At 45.9% G+C, this 18286-nt stretch overlaps 1 protein-coding gene across 14 annotated transcripts in view; it reads left to right on the forward strand.

Moving 5' to 3' along the window:
• The window catches only part of CELF4 (CUGBP Elav-like family member 4), an 805408-nt gene that overhangs the window by 757591 nt on the left and 29531 nt on the right, over positions 1-18286 (forward strand). For 8 of the 14 annotated variants that reach the window (XR_014556189.1, XM_083702825.1, XM_083702815.1 and 5 more), the window contains exons 10-12: positions 62-142; positions 5513-5656; positions 17601-17768. Coding sequence is in view for 13 of the 14 variants with exons in the window: in XM_083702825.1 (XP_083558951.1) it covers positions 62-142; positions 5513-5656; positions 17601-17728 (353 nt within the window). In the remaining variant the exon portion in view is untranslated. The remainder of the gene's footprint in view (positions 1-61; positions 143-5512; positions 5657-17600; positions 17769-18286) is intronic. The other 6 variants (XM_083702827.1, XM_083702817.1, XM_083702818.1 and 3 more) reach the window with 1 other exon arrangement.

Below are 18286 nucleotides of genomic sequence, written 5' to 3' on the forward strand. Positions count from 1 at the left end.
TGCTTCTGCAATGGTCCTGAAATCTTCCTTCCTTTCTTCTCTCCCCCTCTTTCCCCTATAGCTGCTTACCCTGCTGCATATGGCCAGATTAGCCAAGCCTTCCCACAGCCGCCTCCCATGATCCCACAGCAACAGAGAGAAGGTGAGTCTTTGGGATACTGTCTTGACCACGGGCAATTCTTTCTGTAGCTTCAGGAAGAAACTGCGTAGCCAGCCACCACTTCTGGAGAACACACTTCCTTGCGATGCCATGCACATACTTCAAGAAGAGGTCACTATCTAGGTATCATAACATAAGGAAATTCCTGCCAGAGGGCTCCAGAGCTGCTATTTTGATGCCAGTATGAAAACTCCTATGAAAGAAGCCACCAAAAATATTTACTGAAGAGTGAGACCTGTGTAGGTTCCTCAATTCTCAGTTCTTCGTGGCTGCGCCTCACCAGAGGCTCACCAGCTTCCCAAACCTTTTGTGTCACATCCTAATAAATTGAAGATATGCTATTACTTCAATGTGAGCCCAAGTTTTGCTTTGTTTGCTGGTCCATTTTTTGTAGCTGCTGCTTCCTGGAGGAAATGATAAAAGAGTAGGAAAGGTGGTACGATTTTGCACCTAGAGTCTCCTCAGATATCAGCCTCTAGAGGGCAGCGTAACTTGCCTCGAATGGCCCAGTGTTGACCATAGAGTGTTAGACGGTAGCTGGTTAGTTAAAAGATGAATACCAATAACTGCACAATACTAATTACAATATTACAATACTAATTACAAAAGCCACCAAACCGTGCAAATACGTACAATTTAACAACTATAAGAACAGCCATAATAGAGAAGCTAACCACATCAACACATCAAAACACAAATTAAAACCAATTTATCAGTGTAAATTGATAGCTGAACAATACATATATGCCCTGATGTATCAAACATTTTAGAATGGTATAAAATATAGGGGTGGAAATTGAATATATTGATCATGACTATATTACCATAAATAAATAAAAAAGCCAAATGCATTATTTACAGGAATTAACTCATCTTCAAATTCACACTTTTGGCCAAGCCATTAACTATCCATCTTTACAAATGGGAAACTGAGACAGAGAGAAAGAAATTACCAGTAGCCAAAGGGTATCAAAGGAACTCATATGGACTCCAGCCTGTATCCAATACTTTTTCGCTTGCCTACATTATTTGGATAATCAGGGTGAATATGAATGTATTGCACCATGTAATTAGCCACTTAATCAGTCTTGTGGAAAGTACGTCGTGTGAAGTCATGGGGCATCGGCCCAAGTCATTTCCCCTTTGACCTCCCACAGCCCCCCGTTTCCTGTGGAGGGAAACACTCCTTGCAGTGCGGAACTCCCATGCTTGAGTCACCTACAGGGACCCTGGATTTGAGTGAGGGAAATGTCCGTCTCCCAGGGTGAGAGGTTGGGAGGGGAAACAAAAGATGTTGGGTGAGAGCTGAGAGGGGCTACTACGTTCTATAGGTTGTAAGGGCTAGGAACCTTTAAGAGAGGTTAAAAAAAGTTATTTTTAACTTTTTGTAGCTGCTTTTGTTTTTTATTTACATTAGTTTTCTATATCTTATTGTATGATGAAAAAAGGTTAATTTTTAAAAGGCATCATTGAAGTCATTTTTTTAAAGGTAGTATACAAGCATATAAAAATAAATAAAAAAAACAGGAATTCGGGGGATTCCAGCATATAATAGCAGGGTCTGACCTTATGGGTCGGGCAAAGCCCTGGGCAGAGAGATATGTGGGGCTACCTTTGAAAGTCACTTGGAAACTACAACTCATCCAGAAAGGGACAGCTAGACTGGTGACTGGGGGCAGCCGCTGGGACCATATAAGACTGGTCCTAAAGGATCTACACTGGTTCCCAGTACATTTCTGAGCACAATTCAAAGTGTTGGTGCTGACCTTTAAAGCCCTAAATGGCCCCATATACCTGAAGGAGGGTCTCCACCCAGCCCGGACACTGAGGTCCAGCTCTGAGGACCTTCTGGCAGTTCCCTCCCTGTGAGAAGTGAAGTTACAGGGAACCCGGCAGAGGGCCTTTTTGGTAGTGGCACCCGCCCTGTGGAACACCCTCCTATCAGATGTCAAGGAAACAGAGAACTATCAGAAAGTTTTTAATGTTTAATTATGTTTTTATATATGTTGGAAGTCGCCCAGAGTGGCTGGGGCAACCCAGGCTGTATCTACACAATTATTATTTTTAAAAAACCACTTTGAAAATGCTCAGGAGTTGGGAATTGTTTTAAAGCTCACAATGGAAAAATTTCATAGAGTACCGATTTCAGCTCTACAGTGCCATCTGGTGTCACAGTATTATAACGCATTTATAACGTTTTATTTTTACTTATGTAGCTGAATCCCCAGTCAGATGGGCGGGAAACCATTATTATTATTATTATTATTATTATTATTATTATTATTATTATTATTTCTTTATGAGACTTCTGTGGCAACTGATGGTGCAGAATGGGGCCTTCCATAGCACAGTGGCAAAAGTGAAAAGAGCTCATTTTAACATCGCCGCACAGTGATATTCTGCAAGGTGCGGAATAGAATTCCCCAACATGATCTAAGGGTTTTACAGGGTCTCTACGGGGGCAGGTGTGTTTTTCCCCCAGGTCACCTGGTCCTGAATTGTTCAGCACCAAGACCCTGAACCCTGCCCAGCAGCTGATCTCGACATGATGACAATATTTCCACCTTGCATCTTGGAGGTGCGACGCTCTGGCTCCCCTTTTGAGTGCTGCGGTTCTCCAAGTCGCTTAGTTCAGCGGCAGGGTCTTGGGGGCCTCATTAGTCCATTAGCCCGGCCCACTGACCCCAGCCCTGCTCCTCCATGTTGGCATAAATGCCGAGGCAACCTCACGGTCCCGGAGGAGCCTCACGCCTTGTAGCAGGTCGGCCGTTCCTTTTAGCAACGTAGTGGGGGAAAATTGTGCTTAGCAAGTCTTCATCAGGGCTTCATTTTCCATTAATCCAAAAAGAAAATGTGGAGGGGGAAAGTGCCTTCAATCATGCCAAGGCCCGGGAATTTTAATGAGCTTTAAATGGGCATCTGTCAGAATCCTGACTCGGCGGAACTACCCCTGCCAGCCGAGGGGATGAGTAATGGCCAATAAAAAGCAGGGGGAAGCACCTTCGTGAACTCCTCTCTCTAACAGGAAAGGCAAAGTTGTAATTTGCTGTGTTATGACACTATAATTATGCCCTGATGAAGAAAGCGAGAACATTAAAAATCCTTCTCTTCTACATGGTACACCCCTGTTCCCTCCTTTCTCTCTCTCCCCCCCCCCCCGCTGACCCCCAGCTAACGGGGAAGAAATGGTTTAACCCTTGATCCACTTGATCGTTGTGATGATTCCAGATAAGGCATTAGGAAGGGTGGGGGGGAAGAGTTTTACACACACACACAAAATTCTGCATCAGATTCCATGTCCATCAACAATTCTCCAGTGAAAAAGGGTTGTCCTATTCCATCATCATAATTATAATAATTTCATTATTTATACCCCACCCATCTGATTGGGTTGCCCCAGCCACTCTGGGCAGCATCCAACATATATAAATACAGTGGTACCTTGGTTGTCGAACTTAATCGGTTCCAGGAGTCCATTCATCTCCTGGAACTGTTCAGAAACCAAGGCACAGCTTCCAATTGGCTGCAAGAGCTTCCTGCACTCAAACGAAAGCTGCGAAAATTGCATAGGATGTGCGGCTTCCAAAAAATGTTTGCAAACCGGAACTCTCACTTCCAGGTTTGTGGCGTTCAGGAGCCAAAACATCCAAGTACCAAGGCATGATTGTACATAATACAACATTAAACACTGAAAAACTTTCCTATGTAGGCTGTCTTCGGATATATTCTAAAGATCATATAATTACTTATCTCCTTTCCTTGGGGAGTGCATCACTCCACACCCTCCAACATTTTTCTGATGAAAATAGGGACGTCCTGAGGACATTCCGGGATCAAATCAGAAACCGGGACGGCTTCCTGTAAATCCAAAAATCTGGAAAATAGGGAGAATTGGAGGGTCTGAACACTCAGAACTAAAATTAGAAAACTTGGCTTGAATTGTGTAAATTTGTGTGCTGTACCTGTTATGGCCACCTGATATTTAGTAAGGCCATATTGGTTTATTCCATCATGGGAAATCCGAGCTAATCCTAAGAACATAAGTAGATCCTGCACCTCCTGAATCAGGCCAATGGCCTGATTCCAACATCCATTCCAACATTTCTAGTCCAACATCCTGTTATCATAGTGCAGGCATAGGCAAACTTGGCCCTCCAGATGTTTTCGGACTACAATTCCCATCATCCCTGACCACTGGTCCTATTAACTAGGGATCATGGGAGCTGTAGTCTCAAAGCATCTGGAAGGCCAAACAGATGCCTGTGGGAAACCCATAAGCTAGAAACAAAAGCTCTCTCCCCTCCTGTAGTTTCCAGAAACTGAGAGCACAGCCGTCCTGGCTAATAATAATAATAATAATAATAATAATAATAATAATAATAATATATTATTTGTACCTCGCCCATCTGGCTGGGTTTCCCCAGCTGCTCTGGGTGGCTTCCAACAAGGATTAAAAATACATCAAAATGCCACACATTAAAATGCCACACATTCCCTGAACAATAGCCATTGATAGCCTTCTCCTCTGTGAATTTGTCCAATATTCCTTTAAAGCCATTCAGACTGGTGGCCATTCATGTGACTTCCATAATTTAACTATTGAAGTACTGTCTGTTATCTGTCCTGAGGTTTCCAGGCTTCAGCCCCCTTGGACATCCACAAGTTCTAGCGCTATGAGAGAGCAGGAAAACCTTTTATCCATCCACTTTTCCCGTGCCATAAATAAATTTATAAACTTCTATCATGTCACCACTTACTTACCTTTTTTTCTAAACTAACAAACCAGTTTCAGGGATCTGTTTCTCAGCCTTTCCACATCAAATAGGGAGGAGGGGAGTGATAAGGCGGGATATCAAATCCAAACTCTTCTTCAAGTATTGCAAGCTTCCCTAAACAGGGCTGTCTTTAGATGTCTTCTGAAAGTCAGATAGTTCTCTATTTCCTGGACATCTGCTGGGAGGGCGTTCCACAGGGCAGGTGCCACTACCGAGAAGGCCCTCTGCCTGGTTCCCTGTAACTTCGCTTCTCGCAGTGAGGGAACTGCCAGAAGGCCCTCGGCGCTGGACCTCAGTGTCCGGGCAGAGCGATGGGGGGTGGAGACGCTCCTTCAGCAATGCTTCTGAACACCAACTGCTGGAAACTACAAGTGGGGAGAAGGCTCTTGCACCAATGCTCTGCACTCTGGTTTCCCAGTTGGCCACTGTGAGAACAGGATGCTGGACTAGATGGGCCATTGACTTGATCCAGCAAGTGCCTCTTACGTGTCTTGTGTTCTCGTGTTCCGTGTGCTTCCTCCTTCTTCATCCCTTACCTTTTTTCTCTCTCCCTCTCTCTCCTCCATCTTCCCCACAGGACCAGAGGGCTGTAACCTGTTTATCTACCATCTGCCCCAGGAGTTTGGGGACGCAGAGCTGATGCAGATGTTCCTGCCATTCGGTAATGTCATCTCCTCGAAAGTGTTTGTGGATCGGGCGACAAACCAAAGTAAATGCTTTGGTGGGTAAAGATAACAAAACAATTAGATTCATCCAGGAAAGGAACTTTCTCTGAACTACTTTTACCGTTTGGTTTTTTATTTCTTTTTTTTCTTTTTTTGGTTTCCTTTTCCTTTTTCTTCTCATACTGCTATATTTTTTGTAACTTTACTTAGCTGATTCCCCCTCCCCCTCCTCCTCGATTTCCCTTTGTCGATCTGCCTTCTTCTTCCCCCCTTCCCCCCACCGCTGCCCCACCTCCCCTTCCCCCTTGGCTCCCTTCTCACTGTCTCATACTTTGGAACTGCATTGCCCTGCAGCAGAGAGGGTCGCTGACTCCAGGAACCTTTGGGGACACCATCCCAAATCCTGGTCGGGTGGAAATGGGGGAATTGCTAGCCATTTGGGGATGGGGCAATGGGTGGCGAGGAGGAGGAGGAGAGGAACCAGCAGAAAGACCCAGGTCAAACGAGGACAGCGGGTGGCACAGGAAAAGCTTAGCGGACAATTCAAAGATGGAGCAGTAAGGAAAGCTAAGTGATGTGGTTGGGTACCGTTTCTCAGCTGGGTGAGCGAGACCGGGTGTCAGAAGGAGAGGGCGCCTGGTGAGCAGAGAGCCTGCTCCTTTTTACCAGAGATGGAAGGGGTTGGGCTTCAGGAGCGATGAAGTGCATGTCGGAGCATGCTGATCCCAGTGTTTGGATTTCTCTGTAGGGTGTTCCCCCCATCCTCACTCCCTCCTCCCCTTTGTGCTGCTGTTAACTGTCTTGGATGCCTATGTTGTTATGTGGGGCGGTGGTTGGGAACTTCAGCTCCATCCACCCATCCATCCATCCATCCATCCATCCACTTCCTGCCATTAGCTCACCTCCCTCAGTCCTGCCATTGCCCCCCAAAGAAATCCCTCCTCCATCACCTACCCTTCTCTTTCCGACACGGCCAAATGTCTCTCCAAAATTCGGTAGTGACGACAGCCTTCCGATGACCCTTGCGGACCCTTCCTACTCTACCATGCTAGGATTTCTCTGAGCCATACTAGAAATGGCTGTGCTCCACAGTCCCAGCCAGCTGAAGAACAGCTGCTGGGATTCAAAGTCCTCTTGGGCTAAGTTCCTGCTTGCAGGTGTTTTCATTATGATATTGATTACATTTATATCCTGCCTTTTTTCTCCATGGAGCTCAAGGTGATAAACATGGTTCTCACACCTGCCCATTTTATCCTCAAAACAACCCTGTGAGGTAGGCTGAGAGGCAGGAATTGGCCCAAGGTATTACCCAGGGAGCTTTTCATGGCTGAGTGTGGATTTGAAACCTGGTCCTGGGCTTTGTTTGTTTGTTTGATGGATGGATTTGTATTCCGCCCTTCATCTGAAGATCCCCGTGCGCTTCACAGCATTAAAACACAAAATAAGAATACAAAATACACAATGAAAACTAAACTGAAAACAAACCAATACTGGTCATTGGCCTGATCCAGGAGGCAAAGTCATGTGAAATCCTGACTGTGACCACATGATGAAAAGTGGGCTGAACCAGAAGAGGGGGTGGGAGATGACAAGTCACGTGAGCCCAAAAGGGGGCTGAGATGTGGGGTGAGGATGCACAGGGACATGTTCGATAATGAGGTCGTGCAGACGTCAGGGCTGGTTCAAATTCCCAGAGGCATTTGAGGAGATATGGTTAAGCTCCCTACAGTGGTACCTCTGGTTAAGAACTTAATTCGTTCTGGAGGTCCGTTCTTAACCTGAAACTGTTCTTAACTTGAGGTCCCACTTTAGCTAATGGGGCCTCCCGCTGCCACCACAATGTGATTTCTGTTCTCATCCTGAAGCAAAGTTCTTAAACCAAGGTTCTATTTCTGGGTTAGCGGAGTCTGTAACCTGAAGCGTCTGTAACCCGAGGTACCACTGTAGTATGTGTGCCCAGACCCACTCACCCTCTAGGAATGGAGGAGACGTCAGGGCTGGTTCACGTTTTAAAGTGAACTTACCTAATTCACAAAACAGTGCGTGAACCAAAACACAATGCCCCTTCGAAATCCGCACTCTTCCGTATTTGGTGGCACAGTTCTCCACCCAAATGATGTGTGCAGAAAAATTATCTATTTATTATTTATTATTTATTGCATTTATATCCCAGGAGCTCAAGGTGGTGTACATAGCTCACCATCTCCTCGTTTTATCCTCATAACAACCCTGTGAGGTAAGTTAGGCTGAGAGGCAGTGACTGGTCCCCAAGTTTACTCAGCGAGCTTAATGGCTGAGTGGCAATTTGAACCCTGGTCTCCCAGGGTATTAGTTCAGTACTGGCTCTCTATGTTAGTGAAAATTATAATCAGTTGCATACATTTGCATTAATATATATTAATGCAAATAACACACAATGTGTTGTATTATGGTAAAACTGCATACCGATATGTTAGAGAGAGAGATCGCAAACTGGGGTGAAAATGTTGAGAAAGGGACTTAAGATCTGAAAAACAAGGATCTGAGAGATGCTAAAACATGCCAAGAATTTGTGGAGCATCACAGTAAATCCAGGGCTGCATTGGTCCTCCACCCACATCCTCACAATCCTAGTTTCAGCACGTTTTTTGTGGTCATTTGAGGAATAGTTGAAGGAGTTGGGTATGTTACGCATGGAGAAGAGAAGACATATCATATCGGCATATGATAGGCAACTTCAAATATCTGAAGGGAGGGTCTTGGGAGATGAAGCAAGCTTGTTTCCTGCTGCTCCAGAGGCTAGAACCCGAACCAATGGATTCAAAGCACAAGAAAGGAGTTTCTGCCTAAAAGTTAGGAAGAACCTTCTGACACTAAGAGCTGCTCAACCACCTCAGAAGGTGGTGGGCTCTCCTTCACTGGAAGTTTTTAAACAGAGCTTGGGTGGCCATCTGCCAGGGAATCTTTAGCTGTGGTTCCCTTTGGGGTTCTTTCCAAACCTACCATTCTATGATTCTAAGACTTATACCTGGCTGGCGAACACAGGGGCAAGGGGCCATCTCTACTGGGAATAATTAACCATTTTCTTAAGTCTTCCTCCACCTCCCAAGGAAGCCCTCTTGATGGATTCTTGTGAGATGAAGCAAGCAATTTTCAGAAGGGATACAGCCCACTATTGGCCACTGAGAAAGTGGACCACAAAAATATGGATTTGGTTTTGTTCTTTTTAAAAACCAATCAATTGATTGATTGATTGCTGTGATTACTAAGACCCAACATGGGTTTCTCCAAAACAAGTCATGCCAGACAAATCCCAGTGCTTTTTAGAGTTACAAATTTGGTAGATCAGGGGAATGTGTGGACATAATATATCTTGATTTCAGTAAGAGCTGTTTGACAGTGGAATGGTTTTCCTCAGGAGGATGTGGACTCTCCTACCTTAAAGGTTTTTAAGCAGAGGTTAGATGGCCATCTCTGCCGTGTTAGTTGAGATTCCTGCATCGCAGAGGGCTGGACTAGATGACCCTCACGGACCCTTCCAACTCTACAGTTCTATGCTTCTATAATTCCGTTAATTAATTAAAAATCCCTGCCATCTAGGCAGGCTCCAAGTCCCACCCACCGGCCTTTCCTTGACCTTTCGGTGAAGTTTATTCTGTGCCAGGGCCTCACACGGCACTTGGCAGCTGCGAACGGTGGGAGGAGGAAAATCTCCAGTTGGATGGGAATGTATGAATGAAAAATGTAGGCCCATAAAACTTCTTGCCCTCCGCCCACATTCCGCGACAGCATCTAGGCAATCAGGGGAGGGAGGGAGGGAGGGTGACCGGCGGGGGGGGGGCGTTGGAAGAGCCGCACAAGTATTAGGGCTGTGAGCCACTATTCATTTTACAAACTATAATTAATTTGATGTTTAGATTAATTTCTGATGCGCTCTCAAAGGTGCACGGAAAGCATTTTTCCTTTATTATAATGTTGATTGCTTATTGGGGAGATAAATCTAACTGTCAGTTATGTACCGACTTACCAAAACTTTCAGACCTAGCAAGCATGTCTGCGCAAGAGGAGCAGCTGCTCTGCTGTTCTGCAGTTAAAGGGACAGCCCAGCCTTTTCCCAGGCAATAACAACAACAAAAACCCTCTGCACATGAGCTGCAAGGGTCTTCTTTGTCTTTTCTCTCTTCCTTTCAAAGGGACGTGGGTGGCATTGCAAAGGGCACAACACAGAAGAAAACTCGACTGCATATTGCAATTGATTCTCGGTCCAATCTTTGTTATTTTGTGCCCCTTTGGATAACTTTCAAAGGTGGAAGGTTGGAAGAGGAGGTGCAGCTGGGTAAATAATGTGGGGTGGAGGCAGCGTAGAAGGCTGTATGAGAATGTGTATGAGAAGTGTATGAGAATGAATGGAAAACTAGGCTGGAGGGGTGACAAACAGAAAGGAAATGGGAATCTCAGGGGTGAGGAAGGCTAATGCATATCCTTTCTGGTTTGAAATCTTCAGCCTAATCTTCAGCTCCGTGCCTCTAAGCTACCTTTCTAAATCATGGAGAAAAGGAAAGAAAATTTCGCATTTTGCAAGTTCTTGTAGAAGCAACCATAAAAGGCAAAGGTAAAGGGTCCCCTGACCATTAGGTCCAGCCGTGGCCGACTCTGGGGTTGCGGTGTTCATCTCGCTTTATTGGCCGAGGGAGCTGACGTACAGCTTCCAGGTCATGTGGCCAGCATGACTAAGCCGCTTCTGTCGAACCAGAGCAGCTCACGGAAACGCTGTTTACCTTCCCACCGGAGTGGTACCTATTTAACTACTTGCACTGGCATGCTTTCGAATTGCTAGGTTGGCAGGAGCAGGGACCGAGCAATGGGAGCTTACCCCGTTGCGGGGATTCGAACCGCTGATCTTCTGATCGGCAAGTCCTAGGCTCTGTGTTTAACCCATAGTGCCATTCGCCACCCATGCTTACATGGCAATTAAAATTCCACTTATGCTCACAGTGGGAGCAGAACCAGGTGTGAGCAGGAGTCACTGCCACACCACACATTTATTTATTCATTCATTCATTCGATAGTTATTTACTGCATTTATAGAAAAGGGTGGGGTGTGCTTGCATTAGGTAGGAAACCAACTGGCCGAGCCTATGGAGACCCTGTCCCTCTGTCTCCAAGAATGTGGCCAGAAGGATGAAGTTCCCTCCCTGGTCCGCTCAAGCCAAGTGTCACTCCCACTCCCAAGCTAAAATCTTATTGGTTGGGGGGAGAGGGAGACCGACCAATAGCAAAGCAGAGCAAAGAGGGTCAGAAAGAGCTTCCCGTAGAGCACGTCACATGGGCTGTCACATGGAAGATGGAGCAAGCTTGGTTTCTCCTGCTCTAGAGGGCGGGATTCAAAACAACAGCTTCAAGTTACAAGAAGGGAGATTTCAACTAAGGAAGGACCTTTTGACAGTAGGAGCTGTCCGACAGTGGAACAGAATCCCTCATTGGAGGTTTTAACGCAGAGGTTGGATGGCCATCTGTCATGGATGCGTTAGTTGAGATTTCTGCATTGCAGGGGGTTAGACTAAATTATTATTATTATTATTATTATTATTATTATTATTATTATTATTATTATTAATTTGTACCCTGCCCATCCGGCTGGGTTTCTCCAGCCGCTCTGGGTGGCTTTCAACGGAATGTTAAAATACAATAACCTATTAAACATTAATAGTTTCCCTAAACAGGGCTGCCTTCAGATGTCTTCTAAAAATCTGGTAGTTGTTTTTCTCTTTGACATCTGGTGGCAGGGCGTTCCACAGGGCGGGTGTCACTACCAAGAAGGCCCTCTGCCTGGTTCAAATGACCACCAGGGACCTCTTACAACACTATGATTCTGTGTGCTGCTCTCTCTACCCCAGAGGTCCTTTGGGGGCCATTGCCCCTTGCTTCCATAAACTCATCCCCAATGCCCCCTACCCTACCAAAAAGCATTATTCAGAGTAGCAGTTTGCCTGACACTGCAAGAAAGAGGATAGCGCAATAAAATTCAAAACAGTAACAATTAATTATGCATTTATTCAAAATCCATTGAAAACTACTTTGTCTAATTGATTCAAGAGAATTGATGTACTTGATTCGGTGATACCAGCTTTTGAAAGTCTGGTAGCCCTTGCTTCTTACTTCCCCCCTAGGAACCCCCACTGCCCTCTATGAGGTGGTACCACTCACTTTGGGAAACACTGTTTTGCCTCCAAATAGGCTCCAAAAACTGCACCCCAGGGCCCCCAGCCTTGCGGCAAAGAGAACCCTTATACCAGTGGTTCTCAACCTGTGGGTCCCCAGATGCTGTTGGACTACAACTCCCATCATCAATGACCACTGGTCATGCTGATTAGGGATGATGGGAGTTGTAGTCCAACAACATCTGAGGACCCACAGGTTGAAAACCACTGCCTTATACCATGGTTAGGCAAACTAAGGCCCAGGGGCTGAATCCGGCCCAATTGCCTTCTAAATCCGGCCCACGGAAGTTCCAGGAATCAGCGTGTTTTTACATGAGTAGAATGTGGGCTTTTATTTAAAATGCATCTCTGGGTCATTTGTGGAGCATAGGAATTTTCCCCCTAAAAATATAGTCTGGCCCCCCCACAAGGTCTGAGGGACAGTAGACCGGCCCCCTGCTGAAAAGGTTTGCTGACCCCTGCCTTATACATCCTAAGAGCACAATCAAAAAACGTTGGTCATAGCAGCCCACGCTGCAGAATTACCTCTGCTTAGAAAGGAGAGGTGTTTGTTTTGCTTCCCTGACTGCTCATGTGCAAGGATGCCTTGCGAGAGTGCATTTAAAGCCTAAAGCTGCAATCCTCTGCTCACTTACTCCAAAGTAAGCCCTGCTGAACCAAGTGGGGGGAGGCAGGGGATAAAGGTAAAGGACCCCTGACAGTTAGGTCCAGTCGTGAATGACTCTGGGGTTGCGGCGCTCATCTCGCTTTACTGGCCGAGGGAGATGTCGTTTGTCTGCAGACAGTTTTTCCGGGTCATGTGGCTGGCATGACTAAGCCGCTTCTGGTGAAACCAGAGCAGCGCACAGAAATGCTGTTTACCTTCCCGGCGGAGAGGTACCTATTTATCTACTTGCACTTTTGGGCATGCTTTCGAACTGCTAGGTTGGCAGGAGCCAGGACCGAGCAACGGGAGCTCACCCCGTCGCGGGGATTCGAACCGCCGACCTTCTGATCGGCAAGCCCTAGGCTCTGAGTAAATATGCACAGGAGCTGATGGACCTGTAAGTGTCCAGAACTTCGTCAAGGCAAGGGATAGCAGTCTGTGGGCAAAATAGTTTTGGTTCTCCACCGCCCCACCCTGCAGGAGATAGAAAGTAAATCTCCATGCTATCTTGGCTGGTAGAGTTTATAAATATTCATAATTCAAGAAGTGAATACAGTGGAGAGCTCAGATAGATGGAGGGCATTTAAAGAGAGAGAGAGCAGAACCATCCATTTAATGTCTCTGGGTGATGCTGGAGAGATATATGATGGCATTCCCTGAATGGTAGTCCAAGAATGGCTACTAGTCCCTAGGCCAGTAAAGAATCCCACAATAATAGCTGAAATACATTATTTATTCTGTTGTTCATACAGTTTAACTTCCCAGCTCTCCCCTCAGTGCACAGAAGAACAGTCTTTAATTCAACATCTTTGAGAGACACTCAAGGTTCCGATTTAAGACAACGTAAGTCCAGGCGTTAACTTGCTTGTTTGCGTTAAATTCAGATTTCGTTTCCCATACAGTTTTACATGAAAAGAGATGCTTACTGTAATTAGATTTTTTTTATATAAAAAATCCTATTTGAATTTAAAAGCTCCAATTTTGTTTGTTTGTCTAAAAAAAAAAATCATCGATTTTTATCCACCCTGCCACGAGGTGATTTTTTTCCTAGACAATTATTCTGCAATTACTCTTCCTTATAAATGAACTCCTACATGGAGAAATTATGTGACGAATCAATGAAAACTAACTTTGCATTTCCACTGCTTGAATCACAATTTTTCCATACAGAAGCTCATTTATTAGTACGAAGGAAGCATGGAAGAAATATGAAAGTTGACGGCGCGTGCCATTCAAGCCCGCCAGCCATGCACAGGGTTAAATCCTGAGATCTCTGCAGTGATAACAAAATCAACCAGATTCTTCAGCTAAACTATGTATAGTGGCTGATGTCCAATGTAGTCAATACTCCAAGCAGACCCATTGAAATCACTGGGCAAAAGTAACTTGTCTGTTGATTGCAGTGGGTCTACTGCTTTGACCCAGTATATTTCCACACATTGGCTAATGTTTTCTCATTTATTCTGCCTTTAAGATTTTAGATTTTAAAGTTATTTGGTGGGGGAAATAAGATCTGGGAAATGGAGGGACACACTGATATGGAACAGAGGTAAGTCAGTAAAAGGAACTTGAAGGTTGAGTAGCATGGGCTATTGATGGCTACTAGCCATTGTGACTATCCCAGTTGGAGGCAGCAATGATTCTGAATTCCAGCTGCTGGAAACCACTGGAAGGGAGTGGGCTGTTGTGCTCAGATCTGGCCTGCAGTTTTCCCATAATGGCAGCTGTTTGGCCAATGTGAGAACAGGATGCTGGACTAGGTGGGCTGTTGGCCTGTTCTAGCAGGCTCTTATATTCTTATCAAGGGTACCTTTTTCCCAATCCCCAACCATAGCTAGCCTTCCTCCCGTTTGAGAGAGCATTCACCGGCGACTACTGCACCACTTTGCCTTTGTCGCATGCAGCTTGGCTTAATCGCTCGAGCCCCCTAGAGGCATTTGCTCTTTGGCAATACATCTGGAGCCCCTTCGGTGGCCTGAGAGCAGCTTCCCTTTGGTAGAATCCCACACCGCTAGGTAGTCAGTGCGGCATGTAGCGGCTGCTTAAAGGTAAAGGGTAAAGAACGCCTGACCATTAGGTCCAGTCACAGACGACTCTAGGCTTGCGGCGCTCATCTTGCTTTATTGGCCGAGGGAGCTGGCTTACAGCTTCCGAGTCATGTGGCCTATATGACTAGGCCGCTTCTGGAGAACCAGAGCAGCACACGGAAATGCTGTTTACCTTCCCGCTGGAGTGGTACCTATTTGTCTACTTGCACTTTGACGTGCCTTTGAACTGCTAGGTTGGCAGGAGCAACGGGAGCTCACCCCGTTGCAGGGATTGGAACTGCCGACCTTCTGATCAGCAAGCCCTAGGCTCTATGGTTTAACCCACAGTGCCACCTGCGTCCAAGCGGCTGCTTAGGCAGAGCCAACTGCATGGGTCTTTCTGGTCCAATTTCCACTCCGCCAAATTCAGAAGGTTGTCCACTAGCTGGATGACTTGCTTGTGCTCTGCTGCAGGGATAGCCTTTGGGATGTCACTGGACTACAAAGCCCATCAGCCTCAGGCAGCAAGGGCAATGATGGGAGGTTGAGGTCCATTAACAGTTGGAGGGCAGTGTATCAGCTTCCCTGGCTCGATTGCCATGGGAGTAAACTGGAGTCCAGTGGGTTGCTCTACAGACACAGCAATGCTGGAGGTGTGGTCCTGTTATTCAGGCAGAGTTATAATTGGGACTAGATTGCCTTTGGGTTCCATTTGAGAATTTCCACGACTCCTTTAAAGCATCCTTCACACACACACACACACACACCCTTGCACTTTAGCCACAGAACTAAAGGCACAAAAGCCTTGCCATGAATCCCCCTCCATTTGCTGCTGCACCAAAAGTGCTGCTCCTAGCAAATTCCTGCCGGGGGCGGCTTTGTAGCAGCAGCAGCAGCAGCAGCAGCAGCAACTAAACCGGACACTCCCTTCGAATAAGAACTCCCATATTTTAGAGCTGGCAACTTTGCGGAACAAGGGAGATCAGATGCCCTGAGCTGCAACCCTTGCAAATTTCTTGATCCTTTACAGCCTTGCTAAATCATTTATTTAGCACAGCCTTTTAACATAATCCCGGAGAAAAAAAACATAAAATAGATTTATCACAAAACCCTGTCCTCCTACCAACCATCTTCAGACTAGTACATATATTTCTCTGATTATTAATTAACGTAGGCACAGAATGAGCTAAGAGCTTTTTAACCTCTCTCTCTCTCTCTCTCTCTCTCTCTCTCTGTCATCTAAAGAAGAGAAAGGCCTTCCAAGAACTCGATTCAGGGTGTTATATTATTACTGCTAGCCCCAATCCAAGGCTGATCCCATGTAATGCATGGGAAACTGTTAACCAGGCTGTGAGGAGAGGACTCCTCCATCACTGAGTGTTTTATATCAACCAAAGGGTGAGGTCTGAACTCCAAAACTAGGTAGTGAAGGTGTGCCATAGGGATGGGAGAATCTGACAGTTTTGGTTTCTCAGAGTTTCTCGTTTCTCCAATCCTAAATTCAGTTCTCCAGATTCCAGTTTTGTATGTGTATAATTGCATTTTAGCATCCTATTCTGCTAACATACATTCCTGCATGCAGTTTTGCCTAATATGCACACTTTTTGCAATACAATCCCCCACCTCCCCCCCCAAAAAAAAATATAATGCATTGCAAAATTCGAAGAAGTGTGGATTTTGAAGGATGGCTGTGTTTCTGTCCCTACATTAAATGGTGCAGGATTCTCCTTTAAATGTGAACAGGGCCAAACTTCTGCCCACTCCCTAATGTACACCCTCTGAGCAATGAAAGTGTGGAAAGGAAATGAAAAGGGAGAGAGAGGCTATGGAGTATAAAACAGGAAGGTTTTGATAAATAAGGTTTGCCAACACCAACACTTTGAATTGTGCTCAGAAATGAGCAGCCTTGTTCATGCATTTGCCGGCAAGCATGCATACTGACTATTCCACTTGCTAGAGTATTCTTCTTATAGTATCAAATCCAAACGCAGGTCCTGAACATTCACATGCACAGCCACCAACCTTTTCTGACTTCCTTTGTTTTCTGGGACCCAAGCCTTTCATCCCATCAGCCTTCCTCTCTCGCCGCCCCTGCAAGGTCTGCTGCAGCTCAGGGTTTGCTCCTGCTGCGACGGAGACTGTTCCTGCCCTTGACTCTTGTTTCTTTATTTGTAAAAATATCTGTATACTGCTCTGTTATTTTAAAAAAAATTAAATCAATGCAGTTTACAGCAGTACAAGCATAAAATATTTTGTAATTTTATGCTGTGAACTGCCCTGAGATCTATGGATGAAGGGTGGTATACAAATAATAATAATAATAATAATAATAATAAGCCTTGCTTTTTTCTGGGGGTACTCAAGAATACACAATACCATCACCTTCCCCCCCCAAAAAAATGTTAAAAGTGCCGCACTTACTGTAACTACTTCATGGTGAGTAACAGCACCTTTTTCTGTTAAACAAACAAACAAACACTGATAATGAACCATACAAGAAAAACAGTGTAAAAAAGTTAACACTTAACCATTATGGACGGCTACATAGGTCTGGCAGAATAGAAAAGTTTTCAGCAGGCATTTAAAAGTTGGCACGGAAGGTGCCTGCTGAATCTCTAGTGGCAGAGAGTTCTACTGGACTAGGAGAACGACACTAAAGGCTCAGTTTCTTCTTGTTGTCACATGAGCCTCATCAACTTGGGGGAATGACCAGCTATGGTCTCAGAGAGGGACTCTGGACCTAAGTTGTTCAAGGCCTTGTAAATAGACACAAGGACCTTGAACCTGGCTCAGTTTCTTGTTGTCATCAAATGAGCCACACCAACCCATGCCAGTTCCTTCGCCTGAACCCAGCTCTCCCCGTGGCCTTGCTTCCCACCTCCCCTGTCAGTCAAGACTTGCCAAAGGTCAAGGCTCTGTTCATCCCATCCGCACCCTTCCTTCTCCCCGCCATGACAACAGAGCAGCCATACCCTCCTGCCTTTGATGCCACTTGGCAGCTTTGCCATCCACCGCCCCCCTTCGCCCGCACTCCATCCTCATCCTCGAAGTTGGTCTTGTGTGTGGGGTGGCCCGGCGACCCCCTCCAGCTGGTTAAACCCTGCGCCTTTGCCTTGTGTCTTGACAGGCTTTGTGAGTTTTGACAATCCTGCTAGTGCCCAAGCTGCCATCCAGGCTATGAACGGCTTCCAGATTGGCATGAAGAGGCTGAAGGTGCAGCTGAAGAGGCCAAAGGATGCTAACCGCCCCTACTGAAGCATTGTGGGAAACTCTGGATAAGCAAGGTCTAGCACAGGTAACTGCTCATGGAGGGAAGGGGCCAGGGGAACGTCACCTGTTGTCCAATAGCGTCTCTTGTGTCATGGACCCTGACCGTTCAGTCTCTGAGGGGGTCTGCCTTCTCCTCTAGGACTAGACCAGAAAGTATAAACATGAAGTGGGACTGGACGTCTTTAAGCATTGTTGTTGGTGCTGGAAAGGGAGAGACAAGATAAGTGATCTGGCATCATGCTGGACCCTCCTTTCCCGCCAACCCCATACCCCGTTTTTGTCAAGCTTGCAAGACACAGAGGTCAACTCCCCAATTCTTCTCCAGTACCAGCTCAGACATCTAAAAAACGAGAGTTGGAAGATATTTCATGTGCATAGATGCCCATCGCCAATATGACTCCCATGGCTGTTCGCAGACAAGGAGGGTCATAGGAACATTCCACTCTGAAAGTCTCCCCTGAAAACTCCCATGAAATGAATGGGAAGTTGCGTAAAAACCTCGTTGCAGTGGGATGGATGTTGTCAGTGACCTGTGAATCTTGT

The sequence above is a fragment of the Podarcis gaigeae genome (assembly GCF_964106915.1).
Source record: "Podarcis gaigeae genome assembly, chromosome: 11".
In the NCBI taxonomy this organism is placed as follows: domain Eukaryota; kingdom Metazoa; phylum Chordata; class Lepidosauria; order Squamata; family Lacertidae; genus Podarcis; species Podarcis gaigeae.